This window comes from Accipiter gentilis, chromosome 1 (genome assembly GCF_929443795.1).
Source record: "Accipiter gentilis chromosome 1, bAccGen1.1, whole genome shotgun sequence".
Lineage (NCBI taxonomy): Eukaryota > Metazoa > Chordata > Aves > Accipitriformes > Accipitridae > Astur > Astur gentilis.
The window spans coordinates 14,937,103-14,961,895 of record NC_064880.1 but is presented as its reverse complement, the minus strand read 5'-3'; the positions used below and the strand labels follow the sequence as shown (position 1 = coordinate 14,961,895).

General features: G+C 44.3%; 1 protein-coding gene across 1 annotated transcript in view; it reads right to left on the bottom strand.

The window, feature by feature from the left end:
• Positions 1-6,824: 6,824 nt before the first annotated feature.
• ABCA12 (ATP binding cassette subfamily A member 12) overlaps positions 6,825-24,793 on the bottom strand; it is a gene marked incomplete at its 5' end in the record, with an annotated part of 115,755 nt that continues 97,786 nt past the window's right edge. The window contains 14 exons of the mRNA XM_049816934.1: positions 6,825-7,584; positions 9,100-9,237; positions 9,963-10,068; positions 10,524-10,616; positions 10,879-10,982; positions 12,353-12,487; positions 12,614-12,758; positions 13,802-13,911; positions 15,535-15,745; positions 16,409-16,677; positions 18,041-18,200; positions 18,839-18,954; positions 20,876-21,053; positions 21,548-21,602. Of these exons, the coding sequence (XP_049672891.1) occupies positions 7,465-7,584; positions 9,100-9,237; positions 9,963-10,068; positions 10,524-10,616; positions 10,879-10,982; positions 12,353-12,487; positions 12,614-12,758; positions 13,802-13,911; positions 15,535-15,745; positions 16,409-16,677; positions 18,041-18,200; positions 18,839-18,954; positions 20,876-21,053; positions 21,548-21,602 (1,940 nt within the window). The remainder of the gene's footprint in view (positions 7,585-9,099; positions 9,238-9,962; positions 10,069-10,523; positions 10,617-10,878; positions 10,983-12,352; positions 12,488-12,613; positions 12,759-13,801; positions 13,912-15,534; positions 15,746-16,408; positions 16,678-18,040; positions 18,201-18,838; positions 18,955-20,875; positions 21,054-21,547; positions 21,603-24,793) is intronic.

Below are 24,793 nucleotides of genomic sequence, written 5' to 3'. Positions count from 1 at the left end.
AGTTCTGATTTCCCGGGTTCCTGAAGCAGAACAGATTCAGCAGCATTGCAGCCTGCTTTGCGGTGATGGATGGGAATTATTATAATTGTTAATCTGATTAAGCCTGTGATCTCAAATTTTGTTCGTCTTACTGACATTGAAGGTACTTAAAGAAACACTCGAGAAGGAGCATATGAAGATGTATGAAGCATGTGCTTCTGTGCACCTATCAGTATTGATCTTGGGGCAAGGTGACGTGATTTTGCATTAAAATTGGATCCCTAGGTTATCAACACACACCAGCACTCAGGCTGGTGGTACAATGGGCAAAGAGGAGTCTTCTTCAGCTTTGTTTTCTCTCTTTGATGGGATTTTAAATAGGAATTTTGGGGGAGCAAGATGTGGTCCCACAGCCTGCTGCAGTCCCGTGCAGTCAGGGCTTTGACAGGGACTTCAACCAAGGCTCGGAGCCAAGGACTGCACTCCTGACTTGCACCCGCTGATCTGGCTGCTTTGAGGGTGTTGTTATGCTCAAGATTAGAAGTGGAAAATTATTTTGAGTTCCTATACCTCACGTAACTCCCCAGAGATGGCTGAGGAACACCTAGAAGTACTCTGCTGTTTCTAGCATTTCTAACGTTTGCATTGTTAATTTTTTATCAAAGTCACCTCAAACATTTTAGCTTCCACAGTTCCGGGGAGCAGGGTGTGTTCAGTCACTGCAAGAGGGAAACCTTATGTATAAAAAAGTGTAAAAATCTCTTACCTTTCAGAAGCACCTGAATCTTAATTGCTTTCCAGCTCAACATGACTCGGCAATGTGTGTTTGTTTGCAGCCCCGAAAGCCAACCACAGTCTGGGCTGCATCAAAAGCAGCGTGACCAGCAGGTCAAGGGAGGCAATTCTCCCCCTCTACTCTGCTCTTGTGAGACCTCACCTGGAGTACTGTGTTTAGCTCTGGGGCCCCCAACATAAGAAGGACCTGGACCTGTTGGAGTGAGTCCAGAGGAGGGCCACGAAGATGATCAGGGGCCTGGAGCACCTCTCCTATGAGGACAGGCTGAGAGACTTGGGGTTGTTCAGCCTGGAGAAGAGAAGGCTCTGGGGAGACCTTATAGCAGCCTTCCAGTACCTAAAGGGAGCCTACAAGAAAGCCAGAGAGGGACTTTTACAAGGGCATGTAGTGATAGGAAGAGGGGTAATGGTTTTAAACTGAAAGAGAGCAGATTTAGATTAGATGTAAGGAAGAAGTTCTTCACTGTGAGGGTGGCAAGGCACTGGAACAGGTTGCCCAGAGAGGTTGTGGATGCCCCACCCCTGGAAGGGTTCAAGGCCAGGTTGGATGGGGCTTTGAGCAACCTGGTCTGGTGGAAGGTGCCCCTGCCCATAGCAGGGGGGTTGGAACTAGATGATCTTTAAGGACCCTTCCAACCCAAACCATTCTGTGATTCTATGAAACGCTTATTAGAGAAAATTGCTGAGAAAAAGCTGAAAACGGTTGTTGTGTTTCTTCTCTGCCTTGCTCCTAGGGCTGGCTGAAGAAGAGGCAGCCCTTTGGGGTTAGGTTACCCTGCTCAGGTAAGGGCCCCGACACAGCCTGGGAGCTTCTCCAGGCTCCCACTGCAGCCACCCAGCAAAGAGAGGATCCTTGAGAAGGTGATTCAGGGCTTTTTCTGTTGAGCTCCATCCCTTGAGATCCATCCAAAGCAGATCTGTCTGCAAAGACTTTCCCCCACTGGCCCTGGTATGCTGAGGCTGTAGGAGCAAAAGAAAAAGCACTCACACAGAGGTGCTCAAAGCTGGGACTGACACTCCGAGGAGCACTGGGTGCCCTGTGCAAGCCATCACCCTGCTCCTAGGCCAGGCTGGGCCACCCCAGGAGCTCTTCCCCCAGTAGAAGAGTGGACCACCACTTGGTGACGCAAACCCATGCAAAACTCCTCGGGAGCCCTCACGGATGTAGGTCAGCAGGCAGACTTCAGCTCTGTGCTGATGGTCCTCTCAGCACGTGCCTATTTGAAACTGCACTGGTGTAATTAAGGTGCTCTATTAATTGGATGTGCAACCCTAAGGGAACTCCTTTAATTGCGTTTCAATCTGGTTGGTATCATTTTAACTTAAATTCATTGCTGTCTTGCATAGGAATAACCCAATTGGGTCTGGTTATGGAGAGGCATATCATCCTGCTTCCTCCTCCCCATCACATTGTGGACGCGCTTCAATTTCTTAGGCTCTGGCTGTGAGAAAGCCGCTGCACGTTAAAGCAGAGGGCTGTGTAAAACCCGTTTAGCTGGTAACTGGGACACAGACAGCAGAGGGCTGAGAGTTCACCTTGACCTGCTAATGGAGGTAAAAACCTCAATTATTACCCTGTCTTCACTTGGATTTTATCTCGTATGTGTTACCATAAATTCTGTCGTGCCCTGAAGCTGCATTCTTTTGTTTCTTTGGAGTCAGTGAAGACCTGAGTTCTTTCTAAGAGATGCTTCATTTCTACCCAATGCATTTGTCTGTAGTGAAAGACCCACTGCTTAAAATTCAAGAGCCTCCATCAAACTGGAGGCTGGGGCAGATGATCAGATTGTTGCTTTGAGCCTGAAAGCTTGTGGGAGCGCTGCCATTTATTTCTGTTATCTCCCAGCACGGGGCCCTCAGAATTGCTCTCCCTGCCGATGGCCTATTTCCAAAAGTCTCTTCTAGCAGCAGTTAGTGATGAAGTGGGGGGCTGCACCCCCCAGGAACCGAGCACTGTGGGGAAGTGCCTGGTTTCAAGCTTTGCTCCATGGGGTCGCAAGAATAAGCTGTATTTTTTCTTCACCCTGGGCTGAACGTGGCCACTGTGACTTGCCCCTGCTTTGGCACATGCCAGCTTTCAGGTGCTGCAGGATTGTCCCATGACACGGGTCAGGCCCCAGTCCCAAAATACTGATACCCCTTAGGGTGGTCTTGCGCAGCTCCCCCCATGCCACAGGTATTTTGAGGGGCCTGGTCTGGCCAGCAATGGGCTGTGTCCCCTACGTGGCTCCAGCACTGTGGGGCTGATCGTCTTCCCTCGTTACCAGTGCTGCGTATGCGAGTAGCGTGAGGAGCAGAGCCAACAGTAAGTTAGCGCTGGCTGTGTCCCTTAATAATGTTCTTACTATTTCAGTGCCATCTTCCTTATCTCCACCCTCTCCCTGAACAACTAAATTAATTAGAGTGATTTTTTTTTATTTAAATACTGTTGTGGAATAATAATTCTGGTGAATTCTTTTTTTTTTTGTCATTCCCCACTGCTTCTTTTCTCTGTTGTGCTCTCTTTTAATACACTGTTGATATTTTGTTATAGCTATGCAAGATCACGGCTGTTGTCTGCAAAAAAAAAAAAGAGAGTAAAATCATGCTATGTGCTGTTGCCATCCAACAACCATTTTTCTTCCTTCACCAGCTCACAAAAAACCCCTTCCCCTATTAAGTGCAGGAGCATACATTTTCCTTAGCTTGTAAAAAGCCAAAAACTTCACAGCGGCTTCAGTGAAGCTGCAGCAATGTAAGGAACCCAAAGCCCCTACAACAGGCTGGGGCCCCATCCGGAGCTTGTTATGATGTCGGATCCTGCAAATCCTGGATCCCAAGAGTGAGTCTGCAGAGGCAACAGGTCTGTGGGCACCACCCGCTCCTTTGCTGTACTTACTAGTCACCGAGTTATGTTGACCTGGATGCATTCATTTGACCTGTAAACATGTTTCCTGATCTGACCCAGTAAGAAAACCACTCCTGCAGTTCTCATAAAAGGACAAAAACATCCAATTAGACCCTGAACTTATATTTATGGTACCAGTCAGGGGTGAGAAAAACATTGCTTAACATTGGCCCTTCTGGACAGCTTTCCTTGGCCCCTGCCTGACCTTTTCTGACCCTGCAAGTTAAGCCCTCAGTGGCCATTTGCATGGAGACTGAAGCTAAGCAAGGATCAGGCTGGAGAAGTGCTGTGCTCTCAGCAGCACCACAAAGTGATAAATGAAGGCGAGCCAGGGTGGAGATTTGAATCGTACTCTCCGAGTCCACAGCTCCAATTACAAAACTGATTTGAATCAGTCTCACAATCCACATAACCAATTATGAAATTCCTCCTTGACTCCCTGGACTTGTTCAGCGATTACACTGCGTATACTTTGTGTCTGTAATATTTTAGAGCGTTTTTAAATTAAGCTCAGTTGAGGCCCATGCAGTTCCAATTTACACATACGGGCTGCTCTGGCAGGGCTTCCCTGTTGCCTCAAAAAAGGGTTATTAGGGTGGCTGAAGTGAGATTGCATTGAAGTGAGATGAAAAGCTTGTTTCACCCCACCCCAGACTGCAGCATTCATCTCTGGCACCCAGAGAGGTGGTGTACAGGGGTACGCAGAGTGCTCCTCTGTCCCTTCCTGCAACACCAGGGTCAGGGTTTCAATGATCTTACCTCCCTGCTCAGACCGAAGAAGGGACTGAGCTTGTTGGCTGCCTGGCTTGTTTTGAAAGCAGAGTCATGTAAAGCCAAAATTTCTGAGGGGATTCAGAGAGGGCTGACCACGGGGGACACCTGCTATTACACCCACATGTCAGCGAGGTGAAGATCACCGCAAGAACCGAAGGTAGGGGAGCATCCCACCCTTCCCCTGACACGTACAGCCTGCTCATGATCTTTGAGACAGATTTTATCAGTTGTTTTCTTAGTCAGGGCTCTGTATTCCTGGCCACCCCCAGGATGAACCCTGGATGAACCCTCCTCGGGGAGACAAAAGGGCAACAAGAAACCTGGAGCTAGTGTTCCAAAACAGGATAGCATTGCTTCCATGTTTTTTGCCCCAGAATCGAGCCCAGGGTGTGTCCTACTTCTGAAAGGGACAAGGCTGAATCCATGAGGCTCTGCAGGGAGTAGGAGTATTTGTAACGTGGCACAAGAGGTAATTCAGCCCCTGGTGATGTTATATACAACCTCCTTGCCAGATGCTTCAACCCCCTAAACAGTTGTAACTGCTTCTCCACAGGTTTCAATTAAATTCCCTGAAGTATGTAAAATTTGGCTTGTTTGGACCAATACCTACAGACTTGATTGCAATAGCAGATGTTTTATTTTTACCTGCAAGTGAAAACAGGGAGTGTATATCATGGCCATGACACGTTTCGTGTGAAGCAGATGTTTCTATTAATACCAGAATTGGGTGGAAATTCAAAGGATGCTTTTTTGGTTTTTTTGAAAACTCTATGTTACCCAATTAAACTGCAACTTGCTGAAGTATTCCAATTAATCATTTCCTTTTTTTTTTTTTTTTTTTTTGATTAGCAGGCTCTAAAGGAACAAAAGAATAGCTTTGTATCAGTCTCCCTCAATTAAATGTAAAGTACATCTGGACAGAGTCTGAAGATCCATCTTTCGCTGGCAGTTGCAAAGCCATCGACATAATAAAATAATACTCTGATTGGTATTACAAGACAGCATTTAAATCATTTGCATTCATGCTCTGAGTCCTTTGCAGGGAGCAGAAGCCCTCCACCATTAGAGAAAAGCTTAATTTTGTACTGTGATCTGTATAAGATATGCAATGAAAATGAGAAAAAAAGAGCTTTTGCAGAGCTGGAGACATAATAATAGAAGCTACAATGAATGTCTGGGCAGCTTTTTCAGTTACTTATAAACTGCAGGTGTCAAATGCATTCTGGAAAGAAGCCGAATTCCAGTTTTAATTACAGTCAGCAGGTTGAGGCATAATTCAAGGCTTGATAAAACCTTCGATCCGCAACAGAACTCCTCCTGCTATCAGTAAGAAGTTTACACCGAGATCAAGGAGGAAACGTGACCTCCTTGCAGCAGCTAAACTCTGAACTTCAGTATCCCACTGTAAAATCCCGAACACCCTTGATATTTAAAGTACCTAATCCTTGCGTGATTATCTCAGCAAGCCTTAGCATCAAATGGGAACTGAACTAGTAAAACCACTCTGATGGTCAGGGTGAGAAAGATGTGTCATTGCAGCTTTTATCTGAAGTTTCCTTCAGTCAAATCAGCTTTGAGGGAAAAAAAAAAAAAAAAAGCCCCTCTGGCTGGAATTGTGCATGTGAACCCAAAACTGAGTACCATACAGGCCCTCCCAGGTGTTACAAGGTAAGTACAACCTGGCTTTATTGGCAATCTCTTTTACCAGCAACAGTAAGTTTATTGAGCTCAAACAGTTTAAGTTCATTATGTGCTTGAATAGCACCACGTACATCAGTGACCCAAAACTGAGTCTTTGAGGCCTTATGCTGATACATATAACAGAGCAGTATTAAACTATTCTATCTATTAATGATTCTGGGGGAAAAAAGCAGGATGTGCGTGCTGGTGCGCTGAACTCAGCTGCTAGGGGGCTGCTGCTCACAGGTAGGCAGAGGTCTCCTTTAAAGCCAGTGGGCAGAGTCTTTGAAGGAGAAGCTGATTATGCCTTGTTATGTGGGAAAACACAGCTCTAGAGTTACAGGGGCAGCCTCCACTCAGGTGCTGAGGAGGAAGGTCACTGACAAGGAAGCAGAGAGGCAGAGCTGCCCAGGAGAGGGAGGTTTTCTGTGCAAGGGAGATGCTCATTGCTTTTACTCTGCTTGGGGAAACACAATCTGATGAAGTAAACTTCTTCATATCAGCAGATTCAACAACTCTACCTGCGTCGTACCCTTCTTCTGCTGTAGTGGAGAAGCCCTGAACACCAGCCAAAAGGAGAAAGGGGCCATTTGGTGGAATGATCTTCCGTTGGGTACCAAGATTCAGGAACTGCCTGGGACTGGAGGACTTGAGGAGTTACACAGAGCTGGAAGAAACTACAGGAACAAACCAAAACCATTGGAAGTGCTGACTTTTAAAATAATTCTATTCGTACTGACATAACCCACACATACAGATATACTTTATGTCATTACCAAAGATGTGATGGCCCCCACCAACGGTATATGTGACTCTCAGTATGTAACACCTATGTCCTCACAACACCCCTGTGAGGTAGGGCAAGGCCATGAACCACATGTCACCAGTGGGGAAGCTGTCAAAACTGAGTGACTTTTTCATGATCACCCAGAAAGTCTGTTGCTGAGCAAGGAGTGGAGCTTGGGCTTTCAGAGAGGGCAGCCGTGGGGCTGTGTTTTTGTCAAACACCCTGCACTGCTGACATCTCCTCTGCTCCATCATGGCCATTTCTGCTGTAAGCAAATGGCCATGAGCACCAGGTGATGTCAACTAAGTCCTCACAGGCATAAAACAAGAACTGGGGAACAGGAAAAAAAAGAACCTGTGGAAAGACCAATCTGATTTGTAACCAAATGCCTACCATGTTCCTTCTAACAAAATAAGTGCATATTAAAAAAAAAAAAGTACTTTAGGGAAATGGGACTTTTTATCCCCACCATCCCAGAATCACAGAAAACAGGGCTGGAAGAACCCTGAGGGGCCATCAGGTCTTTTCATCAGCTTCTATCATCCCCTGTGGTTGGGACCCTTCAATAGATGGAGCTTATGGTGCTATCTTGGCTACTTGTGTCAGAGCTGTCCAGTGTCACATTGGGGCCTGCATCCGAGCCATCAGGATCTGCTTGATCTTTAGCAAAGTTGATGAAAACCTAGAAGTTTAAAGGAAAACATTCAGTATGTGACAGCATAAATAATTTACAATCTGAATGAATATAAAAAAGGAATGGCTGTTTATTTGACTGTGAGCCTGGAGAGAGTACTCAGGAATGGATTCACGGTGGATTTGAGAAATGCAAATTGATAGGATGAGGCGTAATGGCTTTAAACTGAAAGAGGGTGGATTTAGATTAGATGTAAGGAAGAAGTTCTTCACTGTGAGGGTGGTGAGGCACTGGAACAGGTTGCCCAGAGAGGTTGTGGATGCCCCATCCCTGGAAGGGTTCAAGGCCAGGTTGGATGGGGCTTTGAGCAACCTGGTCTAGTGGAAGGTGCCCCTGCCCATGGCAGGGGGGGTTGGAACTAGATGATCTTTAAGGTCCCTTCCAACCCAAACCATTCTATGATTCCATGAAATGTTGGGCTTCTATGGGCTAATGCAAATAAATGGATGTTCCTGTACCGCTGAATCAACACCTGGGATGCAAAGCTAGACACTCCTGTACAGAATGTAGTTGTCCTGCAGTTCATGTTTCGAAAGTACTAGCAAGGTAATACCCGTGTGGTGGTTCATTCTGATGACAGTGTAATACAGCTATATTATTACTTTATAAATCCATCTGTCTATATATAATTGACATCTGTGCATGCACAACTGCACATTATATAGCTAGGTATATATAATCACACGTAACAGTCTGCATTTGAACAGTATCTAATGAATACATAAAATATTCTTACTGGAATGCTGCCTGCACATTTGTATATACACAAATCCAAGCTGTCCTCCCACGAAACATGACGTGGGGCTTCCTGTGGTTTGCCTGCCTGTTTCTCTCACAACCACTGCCCCTTATTAAAACAGTATTGAGGACCTCTCACTCTCTCTCTTCCCCCAGATCTCTGTTTAACAATTCATAGGATTACAGAGCTGCAGGTTTTGCTCCTCTCTCTGGGACAGACCTAATATATCAGAAGCTGATGCTCAACAGGATGATTTCTTCTGGATAGTCCTTGCAGCACCCCTTCAGCTGATGTGTTTCCTACAAGATTTTGATGCCAGTGGGAATGTTCTTCCAAGGGAAAATGGAAGGAACTTAGCCATGAAGCTAAGTTTGGAGTAATGCTAAATGAACTTACAACCTAAATACAGTACAAGAAAGAGCGAAATCAAGCAAATTTCCAGGACTGGTGGAAAGCCTAGCACTGAACTCAGGGGTGATTCATAATCCTGCCCTTCATCCACACCCACGAGGCTTCTGAAATCAGCAGGGACAGAGGGAAGAACAGATCCTTTATGCTACAGGCAGCTTTCTATGTGCATTCTCCTAGCACCAGCACAGGTATCTGGAGGCAATAGCACTGATAAAGTATCCCCAGGAGGAATATAGATGGAAATCCCTTTCAAAATGTAGTCTATTGTGTGCAGCAGTCCATTATGTGTAACCATCACTCTGCTCCCTTGTTAACAGTTTTAAATGGATGGCCACACATCTTTAATTCCTTACCTCCTCTAACGTCGTTTGACTCACTGAGAAGTGCCTGATATTGAAGGCTGCTTTGCTGGCTTCCAGGAGATCAAATATATTTGCTACCCCTCCTGCAGAGACTGGAACGTGATACTCCACCATGTTGAAATGCTGATCCTGTGGGAACAGGAATGATGGAGTAAAGTTAAGAGGTTGCTGCCTATGAAGAGCCAACAGATCTGATGGTTGTCTGGCTCAGAACGAAAGCAAAGAGGAGCTGAATGATGGGAGAGTGAAGGGGCAGACGGTGTGTTCTCCCCTGCTGGCTCCTAAAGGTGAAGAATTAGTCCAGTATTGACCTGTGTTTCCCCATTGAGAGTTTTTTGTGGGTTTTGTGACTGGGAGATGATAACTAAGCCCCAGAGCTGGAGGCTGGAGGGTAGCTGTAGCATTTTCCAGCTCCAAGTCTGCCGCTTTGATTAATGCAGAGACTGGGTTATGGACAACGGATGGGATTTGTGACTCAGTTACTCTGGTTTTACAGTTATTCAGTTACTGGAAGCACCCAACCACCTCATTACCCACTGAATATGAAGTGAGTCTCCATGCAGTCCAGACTTCAGTGGGACCATTCCCAGGGGCAGAGGGTCACCTAACAGCTGCCTTATAGGATCACTGCAGCTGTTTGGCTGAAGTTATTTAAGCCACCAAGGAACTTGGGTGCTCCAGTCCTTGGACGATGTTGCTGATAGCACTAACAAGCGTGTGTGTATGAATCCCTTACACTCTGAGAGTACAGATCTATGTGCACAGTATGTTACAAGATGTCTATCTTGCAAGATCCTCTTGGTTAATTTGAAGGGATTGAGAGGTCCCTTCCTGAAAGCATTTGTCCTGCTTACCTTCAGGCATGTGTTTGGAAAGTGTGACTTCATGAACTCTGTCAACATCTCAGTGCAAACTGTGTTGCTATTTAAGTGCATCTTCACAGTGAATCCTCTTCCAAACCTAGGGGAAAAAGAAAATCACAATTAACACAGTAGAAAAGAGAAACAGATAAAGAAAATCCTTTGAGAGCGCTGCACAGCCTCTTTGGGGAAATCTAATCCAGGCAGAGTGCAGCCTGAATGGGGTCAGGGTTGTTAACCTGCAGTGAAACTTAATAAGAAGCCGAGCTATTGTGATAACTAATAAAACTGAAGCTCAACCCTAACATGTATTTCACATTTTCAGCGGTGAACAGATTACTTTGGGGAACACATCTCTGGGAAAAAAGGCTGTGAGAGAGTAGAAAGTGCATTAGTTAACAGAGAATTTCAATGCTGTAGTAAGAAACATAAAGCAGAAAATGACATTATTTAGAAGCCCTGTTAACACAGGTCTCATGTTCTGAGCCCTCAAAGCTATAGGTTACTAACTCCATATGCCATTCAGTAAAAGTGAAATAGGTACATTTTACTGACCTGCTCTTGATATGCTGCAAAGAGCCAATGCACTGAAAACTCCCATTCACCATAATAGCCAGCCTGGTACAGAGGGCTTCACATTCTTCCATGCTGAAAAACCAACCAAGAAACTCTAATAAGTCATTCAGAAGGTATAAAAAAATAGTTATTTTAGTAATCGGAGAGCATTATTGATCTTCCCTAAAGTGTTGTGACTCTCTGTGGGCACCCACATTCAGCCACAACAAACCCCCTAACCCGTCATAGTTCAGTGCCCTGAAATTCTGCAAGGACCAACAGGGAGCGTGAAGGACAGGCCTCTCCATACCTCCTGCAGATCCTGACACAGGAGGCAGAGCCAAACCAGCCCTACCTGTGGGATGTGAGTATCACTGAGCATTTGTTCTGCACTTCCTCACTGATGATTTTCCAAAGGTGGCGTTTAGCATTTGGATCCATTCCAGAGCTTGGTTCATCCTATTGGGAAAGACAGGACTGAATCTAAATTTGCACTCAAAATCTGATCTTCCTAAAACTTTTGCTCTTTTTAGGTTCATCATTAGTGTTATGTTTCTTACCAAGGACCCACAGGAGAGCCTACACTGGTGCAGATCCAGGAGAAGGTTTATCTTCAACTGCATTACGGATTTGACTGAGACATCCTACGCTCCCTTCAAGCAGAAGCAAGTCAGCTTGACCAAGACCTCCATCCTTGCTGCCCTTTGGAGCTGCACAGCTCCCCCGATGACTGGTGGGAACTCTCAACCTCTGTTGGACTCTAGAGGAATTGACTGTCTGTGATAGCACCACCCAAGATCAACCCTACTGTGCATTTTATACCATGGCGTTTTAAATATCCATAAACACCACAGGCATAATCTCAGAAAGAAGCTATCAACTGGCACTTGGTTCCCACATCACCTGCGTTTCGCCTCCTTCTCATATGCTGAAGAAGCAAGTGTTGCATTTCTCCATTTAGAAAGACAGTAAGCCAGAGAGGAAAGATGGTATACTATCTCCTATCTTATGCATTGCTGATAAAATTGTTAGCCAATTTCTGATTGACAAATTGCTATTGTTGAGGACAATGCAGAAATAAAACAGCTTGGGTTCAGGCAGCAGTCTGTATGGAGGAAATTTCTCCACCTTCTATTTTTATTGAAATTTTTTATCTCACAAAAGCAGCTAGAGCGCTGGTATATGTGATCAGAAGTAAAGGCAGCAGTGCTGGGCTCGATACAAGTTGGGGCAAGGGAGATTTATGTCCACTAGGTATCAAATTTAATATTGGGAAACCTGCTCACAGAGCACTGCACACATTCAAAACACAGCAAGTGGAAAAACTGCACAAAAAGTTATATCTTAGCAATGGCATATCTCATGGAAGAATTGGAAATTTCAAAGTGAAAGACAAAAGGGGAAGCCAAACCTAGAAAAATAGTTTTATGTTCTAATCCTGAAGGAAGTTGCTCCTTTGGTCTCCTATAGATTTGGAGCCTTGGATGCTGCTTTTCTTGCAAGACTCTGCAGGTTAGTCGATACAAAAAAACCAAGAGCGAGCTGGGAACAAGGAGAGTTTAATTGGCAACTACAGGATCTATTTTAGACCTCCGAAAGCTGCTAACGGAGAAACTGGCAGACTCACCACTCTCTTATGCCCTCAGAGAAAATTTGGGTGCTTACTGGAATCTAAACTTTCCTCTGATTCATATGTTGTTAGGCTAAGTGTGGGCATTTGGGGCGTGTCCTGTAAGCTGTGCCTGAGGAGGCTTTGCTAGACTGTCAAAGTACCCCTGCCAGCCCAAAGATCTGCCCATCTTTCCCCCAACAAGGCCCCCATTTCTCACCAGCAGCAGAATTGATGGATTCCCAATGAGAGCCAGAGCAGTTGACAATTTTCTGTTGGTGCCATAACTGCACATAGAGGTGAGTCTGTCTTTGTAGGCCATCATATTCAGCCGGTGGAGAAGCTGGAGTACAACCTATGGGAGCAAGAGTCCAGGCATAAATTACCCCTCACATATCTATTTATTGAGAGACTAATTATATCAATGGAAAGGCTCTCAGTAACAGGAAAATGCTTTAAGTCAAGCCCCAGTGTTACTCACTCCTTTGATCTCTCTCTCTGGGATGCCGTGGAGCCTAGCATAGTAATACATGTGCTCTTCCACTGTCAGCAAGTCATCCAAGGCATCTTCTTGAGGACAGTAGCCAAAGAGTGACCAGTGTGCCTCACTAATGTCATTCAAGGACCTGCGTAAGGAAGTTGACAAGTCATTTTAAACACACTGAATTGCCAACACACTCTGGAATCAGACAGGAGAGGGAGAAACCCTTCCTCCTGCTTCCTACTCCCTTCCCTAACCCTTGAAGGAAAATGCTATGAATTTGCAGACCTTCAGCTTTTAGGCCCTCAGTTCTGCAAAGGAAGAATTGTATTTTCTATGTCTGTTAGCCACGATGTCTAGTACATAGCTTTCCAATTACTGCCAGCACTTCAGATGGCACAGCTGCCACCAAGCCAACTGCAGTTAAAGAGCGCTTTGAGATGAGTCCTACTGGTCTCCAGATACTAGCTCAGAAATGGGATCACACTCAGCTGAGGATCTGAGTCTGATCCCATCTGCAATGGAATGAAGTGGAAGAAACGCCACTGAGAACAGCAAAGGTAGGACAGTGTCCTGGGTTCAGCTGGGATAGAGTTAATTTTCACAAGAAGCTGGGAGGGCGCACACTCAGGACAGCTGACCCCAACTAGCCAAGGGGATATTCCATACCATATGACGTCATGCTCAGTATATAACCGGGGAAGCTGGCTGGGTGGAAGAGGGATCATGGCTCGGGAATGGGCTGAGCATCAGGTTCCGGGTGGTGAGCAATTGCATTGTGCATCACTCACTTTATATATTCTTTTATTAGTATTATTGTTATTATTACTTCTTCCCTTCTTATGTTGTCCTGTTAAACTGTACTTATCTCAACGCATGAGGTTTTACCTTTTTCTTCCAATTCTACTTCCCATCCCACCAGAGGGGGAGGGGTGAGCCAGCAGCTGCTTGGTGCTTAGTTGCTTGCTGAGCCTAAACCACAACAGACAGCAAAATGCAGACCCCCTAGAGAAGCAACCATACCATCTCTAAGGGATGAAATTCCCTGCCTTATTTATCTTTGCACTGTTTTGAATGTTTTGTTTTGTTTCAGACTTTTAGATTTCTTTTCCTTTGCCATCCAGCCTTGAAAACTGTTCTCAGGCTGATTTGTTCATGTGCCTTCCCCAGAAATCACATCCTCCATACCCAGAATGATCCTGAACCCGCAATGTTCCACTGGATGCTCCAATATCACCCGTCAACATCTTAAAGATGGTCGTCTTTCCAGCTCCATTCACACCAAGCAAACCAAAGCACTGGGTTGTGGGAAAGAAAAGGAGAAATGTAACCATGCTGTATTTATACTGCAGAATATTGCTCCAAGATGAGTGCTCAGTGCATCTTGTCTCTTCTCTTCTCTGGATCCTTGAGCAAGATGAATTGCAAGAGAGGCAGAGGTACTCAGAGCGGAGGAACGTTATAATGGAGGTTGTTTATGGTGCAATATACTGCAGCTTATATTAGGACCGTTTGTTTAATATGGTGAAGAATCAAGGATGTGTCTAATAGAGTCATTCCTTTTACTGCACGGTGCATTTCTGCAGCGAGCTCATCTGACAGGCCAAATCCTGATCATCTAATTTGTGCAAAACCTCCCATTGACAGGAACAGAGCTATTCATAGGCATGAGGTGAGTGAGGTTTGTGCTGTCATTGGTAAAACCTTAATGCGACACCAGATTTTTGTCAAATAATCTCACTAATGCACTACATTAATAAGATTAAGAACTGGCTCCCTGTAGTGCAGTTCAGTATCTCATGCTACAATCTATGTTTTATTGCTAAGGTTGGAGATATGCAGTTATGTGTTGCATAAGCAATTACCATTGTGCTGATAATTACTATTATTTTGATATCGTTAGTACAGATGAGCTGATCTGAAAATCCCCATGTGCTGGGCCCACTGCAGACGCACAGCATCGATCTGAGGCTCCTTCCCACCTTGAGGTCCATGCAGTATCTGCACAGTCTGCGGTGCAGGGCCACGGCCTCTGCTGATGGATGAGGAATGGCACCCTAAACCCCACCAGCATCAGGGTGACTTTTGCCAGAAGTTAGAAACCTCAATGCCAGCTGTGGCTTTGAAAAAATCCTCTGCCAGAAAGATCAGCATCACAGTCTCCACATTCCTCCTGCCCAGCACCCTATGTCCTTCCACCTCAGTGGGATCCAGGTGATTAAAAAAAATGAGGTACCAAGGATTAATTCCAAGCTTCCCCTGTGCACAGGTGCACAGCCTGAGGTAGAATCTGGTCTCCACTTTCCTCTGGATCTCAGAGGTGCTCTGTGTGCTCTCTCTGTCTTTTCTCATGAGTCAGTGTTATTGCAGGTAACTGCACTGACATGACCAAAGAACATTTTTTCTTTAGAGTTAGTTTTAAGTCCTGATTCATGAAAATGTGTGTTCATCTGAAGTGATTTGTCTTTCCCTTATGGGAAAATACAAGCAGATAAGCCTGACTCACTGTCTCCCATGCAGTTTAGGTGAATAATTGCAACTGGACAAATTGTGCTGTCTTCATTTACCATATGGTAATCCACAGTGACCCCCCAAGACTGCGCTGTACTAGGTGCTGTACAAACACAGCATGCAGACATTTTGCTCTGAATATAGCTCCATCACTGTCCCATCCACTTTTCCTCTTTCTAGGGCATTCAAACTGTCACTTGGTGTCCCAAATCCACCAGGAGCCTTTCATCACTACCATAACCCCAACAATCAACAAACAAGGCAAACGAAGGGGTCAGAGCAGAACAAACCATCACAGTTGTGCTGGGACAGTGGCAAGCACTGAGAGAGAAGATGACAGGTGGACTGTGGATCTGTTCCAGTTTCCCTGCGCAGGGTAGAAGGTGCCTGCAGCCTTTTCCCTCACTTACCTCTCCAGCAGGAATCCCGAGGCTGATGTTTTTCACAGCCACAATGCGTTTGTGAGGAAGGTGGTAGACCTTTGTGAGATTCTGGAGCTGCACCACGTCAAAGTCAGCTTTGCCAGACTCCACCCGGTTCCTCTCTGCCTGGACATCCCCATCCTCTTCAGCTGCGGGTGACAGAAGTGATGCTTTCCCATGTACTTTGTCAAACAGGAACCTACAGGGAGGGCAGAGAGTGAACCTTACTTACCCTCTGGCAAGCAGACAGCAGTGGGCCTGTGTGCTTGGGATAGATACTAAGAAGCCTTCCTATGAGATCCCAGGGCATACAAAAAATACTCAGAAATACAGACAATTTCTATTCTCTCCTGATATTTGCTCCATTTAGGGAATTAAAAACTCCAGTATTCTCTTTCTGCCTATTTTTTTTTCTCTTTTTCAGCAAATATTCTGAGCTGGAGCATGTCCTGCCTTGTGGACACACTCATAGTGCAGGTGACAAGACTGTTCTCACTCCTCCCTGTGTGCACCCCAGCCAGAGGAGATGGGGAGATTCAAACAGAGGAGGTTGTCAGTGGACTGACTGTTCTTGCCAACCAGCTGAACATCAGCCCACCAAACCCAGAGCCCTGAAACAAGGGCCACAGTCTCAGCCAGCAAGGACTACCAAGGGACTCCAGTAACCTACGATTCTATTATTTAATACTCTAATTACTGGTAGGTACCAGGACTGCTACCAGAGAAAACTTACTCCATGTTTGCAAAGTATCTTGGAAATTTATCAGCTTCATAATTGACAATGATGGTGCAAGAGCACAGAATTAAGCCACTGAACACTGGCCTCGTCTGTTTTCATTGCGAGACTCCAGATGTTACTTACTGTAGTATGTTGTTCCAGACTCTCTGAATCATCCTATCGTGAACCATAAGACGAATGGCAAAAAACACGGTGCCCTGGATAAACATTGCAAACAGCTTAGATGTGGTCTTGTCCAGCTCAAAGGTTTTGTTAGGGTAGTCTACTCCATAGGCTTTTAAGAAGCCCAGCAGCGCCTGATCCTGCGACAGTTCAATCAAGCCATAGCCGAAGCAAAATTGTGGGAACAGAAGAAACACATGCCTTAAGTTTTCAGCGAGATCACGCAAGCCCTGAAAAAACACCAAAAAGTTAGGTTTCACACAGTCAGTCACTGTTTTTATTCATGGAATAAATTCATAGGTTTTACTGTGGGACTGAAGTGTAACAATTACATTGGGATTTGCTTGTGTCTCAGAGCAGAGATAAATTGAGAGCAAAGAGCTCTGGAGACAGCTCGTTTCACAGGCACAAGGTCAGAGAAGTCAACAGGCAGCTCTGAGGTTGTGATCACCCATAGTAAACAGCAGCCAGCTCCCAGTGCAGTCCCTCACTGCTGCTCCAGCCACCTCACCCTGGGCATGCAGCAGCCTGAAACCCACCTGTAAGACAGAGCTGAATCTTGCCACTGAGCTGCACTGTGCCTCCCAAAACTACATAGCTGCTGTACCAGCCCACTGTGGAGCACAGCCCACTCCCCTGGAGCACTGTCCTGTTTTCCTTGGACAAATGTCTCCACAAAGCACAAGATTTGGCTTGAACAGACTTAGAAGGCCTTTTCCAGTTAATTCATGGCAAAACAGCCCAGTGCGCAGTCTCATGCTTATGAACTCTCGTACAGAGAGATTTGGTACATTTCTGGCAGAAGAAAGGATTAGAGCACACAGAAAAGCGGAGAGGCAGGAAAGAAACTGACTCCCTGCCACTGGGGCACAGAGGGATAAAGATGATCATAACTGCACATCCCTAAAATCCAGGACATTGCTAAACAAGCACTGTCCAGCTAGAAAGAAAAATCCAACCCAGCTATTGTTTTACAATGTAATTGCCCTTTATAAAAAAAAAAGAAAACTAAATGTCAGGTGTACATTTTATCCCAGTGATTCCCAGGGATATCTCAGTTTAAGAGAAGGCTTTAGTTTAGGGAATCATCATTCTCTATAAGTCACTTTTGATCCTTGCAGGGAGAAGATGATTGCATTACAGATCTAGATAACGCACAGACAGTGCTGGGCTTAATGCAGCACATGTCAGACTTGGCAATGACATCGAGTTGTCACTCTCCACTCTTGCAGTTTGTGCGGCAAGAACTTAGCAATGGTTTGAAGCCCCAATCAACTTTTTATCAAACATCTACAGCCACCTCCTGCCCTTCTTTGCACGGGCAGTTTTCTGCCTCTCTTTTTGTATTCTCCCCTCTGTCACCGTAATTTCCTTCTTTGCTGGGGGTGCAGATTTACAGTCAAGCAAGATTCATATTTGACTCATGTCCTGTCTATAGGGAACCCCATTAAGTCCTGCAACTGGTGTCCTCTGCTTGGTCTACCTCAAATATCTTGAAACCAGCCAGCTGCTAAGGACCTGATCAAAGCCACCAAACTCAACAAGAAGCCTCCTGTTGTTTCACCAAGGGTTTAGTATTAGTAGGATTCCTACCTGGTCCGTGGCCTTTTCCTGGGAGAGCAGAAATACAACTGAGTGAGTAATAATGGTATTGATGCCAAAGAACAAGTTGACACAGACATAAACAATAAAGGCCATTCCTGTTTCTTTGAAAAACCCAGCCAGCAGGTACATCCATGAAAACGTTGCATACCTATAAATTGCCAACAGTGCAGAGAATACTATGGTAACTCAAAGAGCAATTGAAAAGAAACAACTAAAGACCTCAGACAACACAACAGTTCTGTTTTGGCATGTGACTAGATTTCCATATTACAGGAGCTTAAAGAAGGGAAAATAACTTTGTATCTGTTATGGTTTGGACAAAAAGTTTATAATACACACTTTGAACATGGAGCCCCGACTGAAGGCAGACAGACTGGGCCTGGAGGATTCAAAGCCAGGGAGACAGTTTTGCTAAGTTTTCCTGAATTGTGCTGCTGGGGTTTTTTTGTGGTTTGTTTTTTTTTTTTTCCCTCTCTTATTTCAAAATGTTTCTGTATCTTGAACTTTGCAATAGTTCAGTAAGCATCTGCTTCCAGCTTGGGCTGTCAGTGTGACCTTGAATATTTCATACCCTCACATAGAGTTTACTTTGAATAAAGCAGGCATAATAACAGCAGTTCAGCTCACTGCTCCTGGAAGGAGCAACTAGTCACCATTCGTAAAGTGTACATTGAAGAAAAAAGCCCATGTACTCTTCCCTTGGATCTCAAATTGCAGCAGCCTGCAATATCCAGTTCCTCAGTCCATGCAATGATATTTAAATAACGAAGCTCCACACTTACTTACCCAAACAGTAACAGCAGAAGAAATACTGCCAGTAAGTTATTATTGTTGCAGAAAGCTGGTATCTGGAAGGATGAAATAACTCCTATTGAGAGTCCAATAGGGACCATAAAAAGTACCTGCAAAAATGATATTAAAAAGATGTTATAAGGAAGATAATTCTTAAACATTTTTCTAGAACTATGCAGAAGCAACAATGCCAGGTCTGAATCTGGTCCCACAAGTGCAACTTGGGTTTTCTAAGGGAAACCAAATATAGGAGGGGTCTCAGTCCTCCTGATACTTTCAGGAGTCTTGCAAATGAATTCCTACAAAGCCACTTTGAATAGGCTAAGCCTCAACATTGAGGATTGTGGGCAGAAAGTGCCTTAAAAAAAGGCTGTGAATGAAAAATAGCCCTTTGGGTTTTCTGTTAGCCTTGCAGTCAGACCACTTCATTGTGCCCTGTAAATCTAGTCTTTATAACATTAAGTCAAGCCAGGGACCTACCAAACGTCTGCCTTTAAAGGTTCCTCTCTTCCCCAGCTTTGGGATTTAACAGAATTTACTGGCAGGGATTCACTGAGAAATATCAAGTTGCCGAGAGCGCTGGATTAGTTTCAGCCCGCTGAATACTGATTGTGGCAAGGACTCTGGGGATTTTTCCACAGGCTGATTTACAAATATGCAGTGCTGGAGCAATCGCCTGGATCAGGGAAGCAGGTGCAGGCCTACCCCATCCTCACCCCCGTGCTAAGACTTGGGGCTGCACTGCCAGGTCAGACTGCAGCCACACTGCCTTCAGACCCCTTTCAAGCCCCTTCTGCAAGGCAGGAGATACTTGTGCTGTTGCCTAATCACACTAGCCCCTATAAGCAGGCAGTTTAGACTACTTAGTGGTGAGAACTGTGTTGTTGGGACTGCTTTGTTAGTGTGCATCAGTGTCACCAAAACACCTAGAAGCTTAGGCTGTGCTCTGCAGAGAGTTGAGGTTCACATTCCGCAAGGGATTTCAGCCCTTAGCCTTCACTGCATCAAAGGGGGCTGGCTACCCAAATGCCCTTGAAGATTTCATATTTTCAGGAACTGATGATATCACTGGGATTTTAGGCACTAGCAAAACTGCATCAATAGAAATTTGTCAGATACATAGAGCTGATCACCATGACAGCATAGCTGGCAATGCCAAAGCTCACAAGCAGAGATAGTCTGCACTTGCAGATCTCTAACTATGTGGAGGGTTTGACATTGTGCACTGAAGGTAATTCATAAGACACAAAGCACTTTAGTCTACAGACACTGTGCATATTTATCCTCTTAGCCCAGCGATGCTTTCCAGCAGTGCTATTAACTCCCTTTCTTTACCATGAGGAAACTTAAATTTAGGGAGAACAAGGGCATGCCTATGCCACATAATGCAGCACAGTGCTGGGGAGCTCAACTGTCTATAGGAACAAGGTGGTAAATCTATACAGCGCAGTGCAGCACTGTATAAAGGAACTTGCTTGGGTCCTGGAAAGCATATAGCTGCATTAGTAGCTTTCCTTGGCTTAAAAACCTCTATAATATGTAATCTTAAAGACAGCATTCAACCCAGAAATGGATTTTTGTCCAAAAGGGGAGTGTCAGCTGGGAGATGTCTGCTAATGTCACACGCTGTGCTCTCAGGGTTTCCAAAATGGCTGTAGCCTCAACTCCAAAGCCTTACCCCAGATATGTAAAGCCTGCATGACAACTAATCTAGCCCTGCAAGCTAACAGAAAAGCAGCTTGCTGCTTGCATGTTAAAATTGAAATCAAGCTCTGGCCTGTTGTGTGTTGCGCTTATATAAATGTGCTGAGTGTTTTGCATACACATGAGAGAGAAGGAATGCCTTCGCTTAGCAAAATCCGGTGTTGCAGTTCACATTTAATACTCTTCAATGCCTTGGAGAACAATTAGTACATAACACTCTTGGTAGTAATAATATTAAGAAGTCTAGGCAACCAACTTTAAATAAAGAACTTTTTTTCCCCTCCTGTGTAATGCTACTCGGTGCATTTAGGAATGTGAATTATTTACCAGATCATAAATGAAGTTAGTCACCCAATAGCTTGTCATCCCAATGCCTGAAATATGCTGCAGTTGTTTGGCTTTGGTTTGATGTTCTTTTACCACGTAGAGCACAAAGCTTGCCGTTGTGATAGAGTAGCCAACCAAAACAGACATTGAAACTATGATGTCGAGTAAGCTGTTGAGCCTGGGGAGAAAGTGGAGAAAGATGTATATGGCGAGTCAAAGTGGCAGATGTCCCTCATTGTAGAGGCAATATTCAGAGCTCAGAAGCAAAGAGGTCCCAATTCTGTGCCACCATCTTTTGCTGATGGTAATTACACCTAGCAAAAAGGACTCACAGCACTGAGTCGTAACACTGTACCATAGCATTGATTGGAAAGGCCGAAGGGAAAATCATGTAATTATTATTAATTGTGCCAAAGGACAAAAATGTGTGATGCTGTAACTGTGACCTCCAGATCTATATGGGATCCTGCAAAGAAACCCTAACAGGAATCTGCAGCTCTGTGGTATGCAGGATGCTATTCATGCATAGAGGGAATGAAGACAAGGAAGAAAGCAGTTTCATCATTTAGAGAAAGATATTCAGTAATTTAGGCTGGTTTATGGTTTCCAAGAAGCTGGTTTGCTGCTTTTGAAGTTAAACAATTCAGGCATCAGCCAAATGAATCTTCTTACATTACTTGTTCCTGACTCTGTCCTCCAGGATATGGGTGAGCTGATAAGATGATACCTACAAAAACAAAAAAAAAAAAAAAAAAAAAAAAAAAAAAAAAAAATTTAAAATGTGGCTAACATAAAGCTTCCTTCACCAGTTCCTGATATTGACAGTAATACAGAAAATTGTGAGTAGAGAAGAAAAGCAGATCAAAAGCTGGTTTTTGCTCTGTCGTCTTGGTGTGATCTTGGGCAGAATTTCGAGCATCCTCATTTTTCCTATGACTTCACTTCAATGCACAGCAGATCTGAAATTCAAACCCTAGGCCTTGTTTCAGCATCTATCTGGCTGATAGTATCATTCACTTCAGTGAAAGCACTCTCACACCTAAAATTAGGCACATGCTTGTGGGTCCATGTATTTTAGGTTAGATCCCTCAACACCGACACATTCAAAACTAATGAATATGTTTTGTTTTAAAGCTGCTTTTTTATGATCTCACTTCATTTGTTCTTTTCTCATCAGAAACAAATCATTCCATGTTGGCTTTCTGCACAACTACAATCTTCCAATGATATATGTCTTGCTCAATACAGGCACCTGTTGAGATGCTAGCATAAACCCAAGTAAGCTACAGACATTTTTGTTCCCAATTTGGCAATGTGTTAATTCTGAACTACTCTGTCTTATGCTGCTAGGAAAAAGAAAGAAAAAAAAAAAGATTGCTTTGTCCAAAGGAACTAGCAAAAATCTAGTTACTGTGTTTGTAAGCCCAGTGTGATGTTTTCCAAAAAGATCCCTTAAAAATGGGTTTGTAACAGGCACAAGCTGCAAGAGAGAAATTTTCTGCTCATGTGCAGTTGTCTTCATAAGATTTAGTTTAAGTACTTCTTTACCAAGGAGAACACCTAGCTCAAAATATACTGGTATTGTTCATCACAGTGCATTTGCTTTGTTCGGAGGCAATTTGTGCCTATAAAAAGAGAGTTTTCTAACAAAGGGAGGAACTTAGGGGGCTCTGGTGGGCCAGTTCCAACCTCCAGTGAAGGTCTCTGCCTTAGTCCCACCACGATGGCAGCCCAGTCTCTAAGACTGTAGCACCTGAGAAGGAGTTTATGCTAAGATGTTTATGTGCCTAAAAACAAGGTTCTCAATCTATGTTTAGGCACCTAAGTAAATGCCTCCGTTCTCACGGTGTGCTGGAGGACCTCTGGCTGCTATTAAATCCAGAGAGATTTGCTAAAACATGCTACCTATAAAATTTAAGCTCCTTACAGCCAGGTGCCTGGCTGTCAGCAGTTAAACAAGGAAGAACTATTCTGGGCTATTTTCCTTAAGAACAAGCACTGTGACATGGGGACCAGAAAGGAGGAGACTGTGGATTTAGCTGACCAAATGCCATACTGAGCAAATAAATTTGAAAGGGAATATTTCATAGGAAATTCATTTCAGAGGGGAAAATACCTCAGTCTTGTCATCAGTGAGAGAAATGGAATTAAAATCTCAGGCTGCTGATAAAGCCACACAAACACCCAGGAAATGTTTCCCTTCTCTAAAAGAGAGAGAGAGAAGGGAAGATACCGTCTGTCTAATCTGTTAATACTTCACTATAAAGCCATTTTCCTTTACTGAAGCTTAGGCTAGAAGTCAAAATTTCCATTTCAATGGTTTCTCTTTTTTGTTGGTTGGGATTGAGAGAAGAGAAAGCACAATATACATAAGTCAAAAGCTATTATGACTTGCTTAGTGACAGGGTAAAAAGCTTTTTATGTATTTTTTTAAAAATATACGCAGCCTAAGTCAAACCTCTAAAGTAGGACTGGCACCTCTTTCAAACTGCTGAAATGACAACACACTTTTATCTGGTCATTTCAATGTTCTTAAACTGTCATTTATTTGTCTCAACAACAAACAGATTTAGCTGCCAGGAACATACCATGCAGAACGTCTGTTCAATTGTATTTCAAACTGGATTTACACTACCCCAGGGGAGCTATCCTCATCCATTCATTTTATTTCCCCCATTCTATGGCTTGGATCATTAGTGGGAAGCAAAGAATTATCTGTCTGGTCATTTACTACTAAGCTATTCTTTCCAAAAACACATAAGCAGCAGGACAGATGGAATAAAAACTGCTATTCTTTCCCACTGAAAAGTGTTATTTTGCTGGTATAAAACTTTCCCTGTGGAAACTTTCTGACTGTTCACATGAGCTTCCTGCCTTTGCTCTTGCTACAGCATATGTTGGGAATACAGAGACAGGGCAAGAAACTTCACTGCTTAATAATTCAGCTGCTCTGGGATGCTCCTACTGCTGGAAGTGCCTGGCTCAGGTCTTCCTCTCTCTACACCCAGGCAGGGGCTGCAGCTTTGTGATATGCTCTTGCGGCGCTCACCAAAGAACTTGAACCTTCTGACTCAGAGGGCATGCTGCAAATCTCAAAGGCACAAGCCAGTGAGTATTTTAGGATGGCGTCAGGGACAAGAAACTGGTTTCGCTTGTTGTGAGCTGAGCTTGTCGTGAGGGGAGTTTCAATGCATCGGTATGTGGAGGTGGGAAGAGAGACATGCTGTTTTGACTTGTAATCAGCATTCTGCTGTTTCTTTAATTCACGGCATGACACTCAAAGCTTCAGACCAGATGCCTTTTCCATTATAGTTCAATTCAGAGACATCAGTGAGGAATAGTCTTATGAGCAAAGAGACACTGTCACCTGGAACAGCAAGCCTCTGAGGTGAGGGGGCTAGGCAGGACCAGGCCATGGCTGGAAGGGCACCATTTGTCAAAGAAAATAAATCGGTAGGGCATTTCTGCACACATTTGCTACTCTTGTCAGATCCCCTAAATCTCTGTATAAGATTTCTCAAAATGGCATCAACATAAATCTTTCTTTTCTCCCTGCATCCTCTCCATCTCTAGAGAGAGGTATACATATACAGACATGTTTGTGCCTATGCTGCACCCTTAATGCAGGCTAAGAAAGGGTGCCCTGATTTATCAGCAGGAATTTGGGTTGCTGCATTACATTACTGAGGAGAAGCTATGAGAACCAATAACCCTGAATCAGCTACTGACACTCCTTGGAAACTGTATGTCATGTGTCAGAGGAAAAATATAGCTGAAAATTATGTTTCTCACTTAATCTCACTCTCTCTCATTCTCATTCAAACACAAACATACACATACCCACACATCCTGAGTTCCTCTCAGCAGAAGGGTGACATATTAAAATTAACTAATCTAAACCACCCCCAGAGATGACCT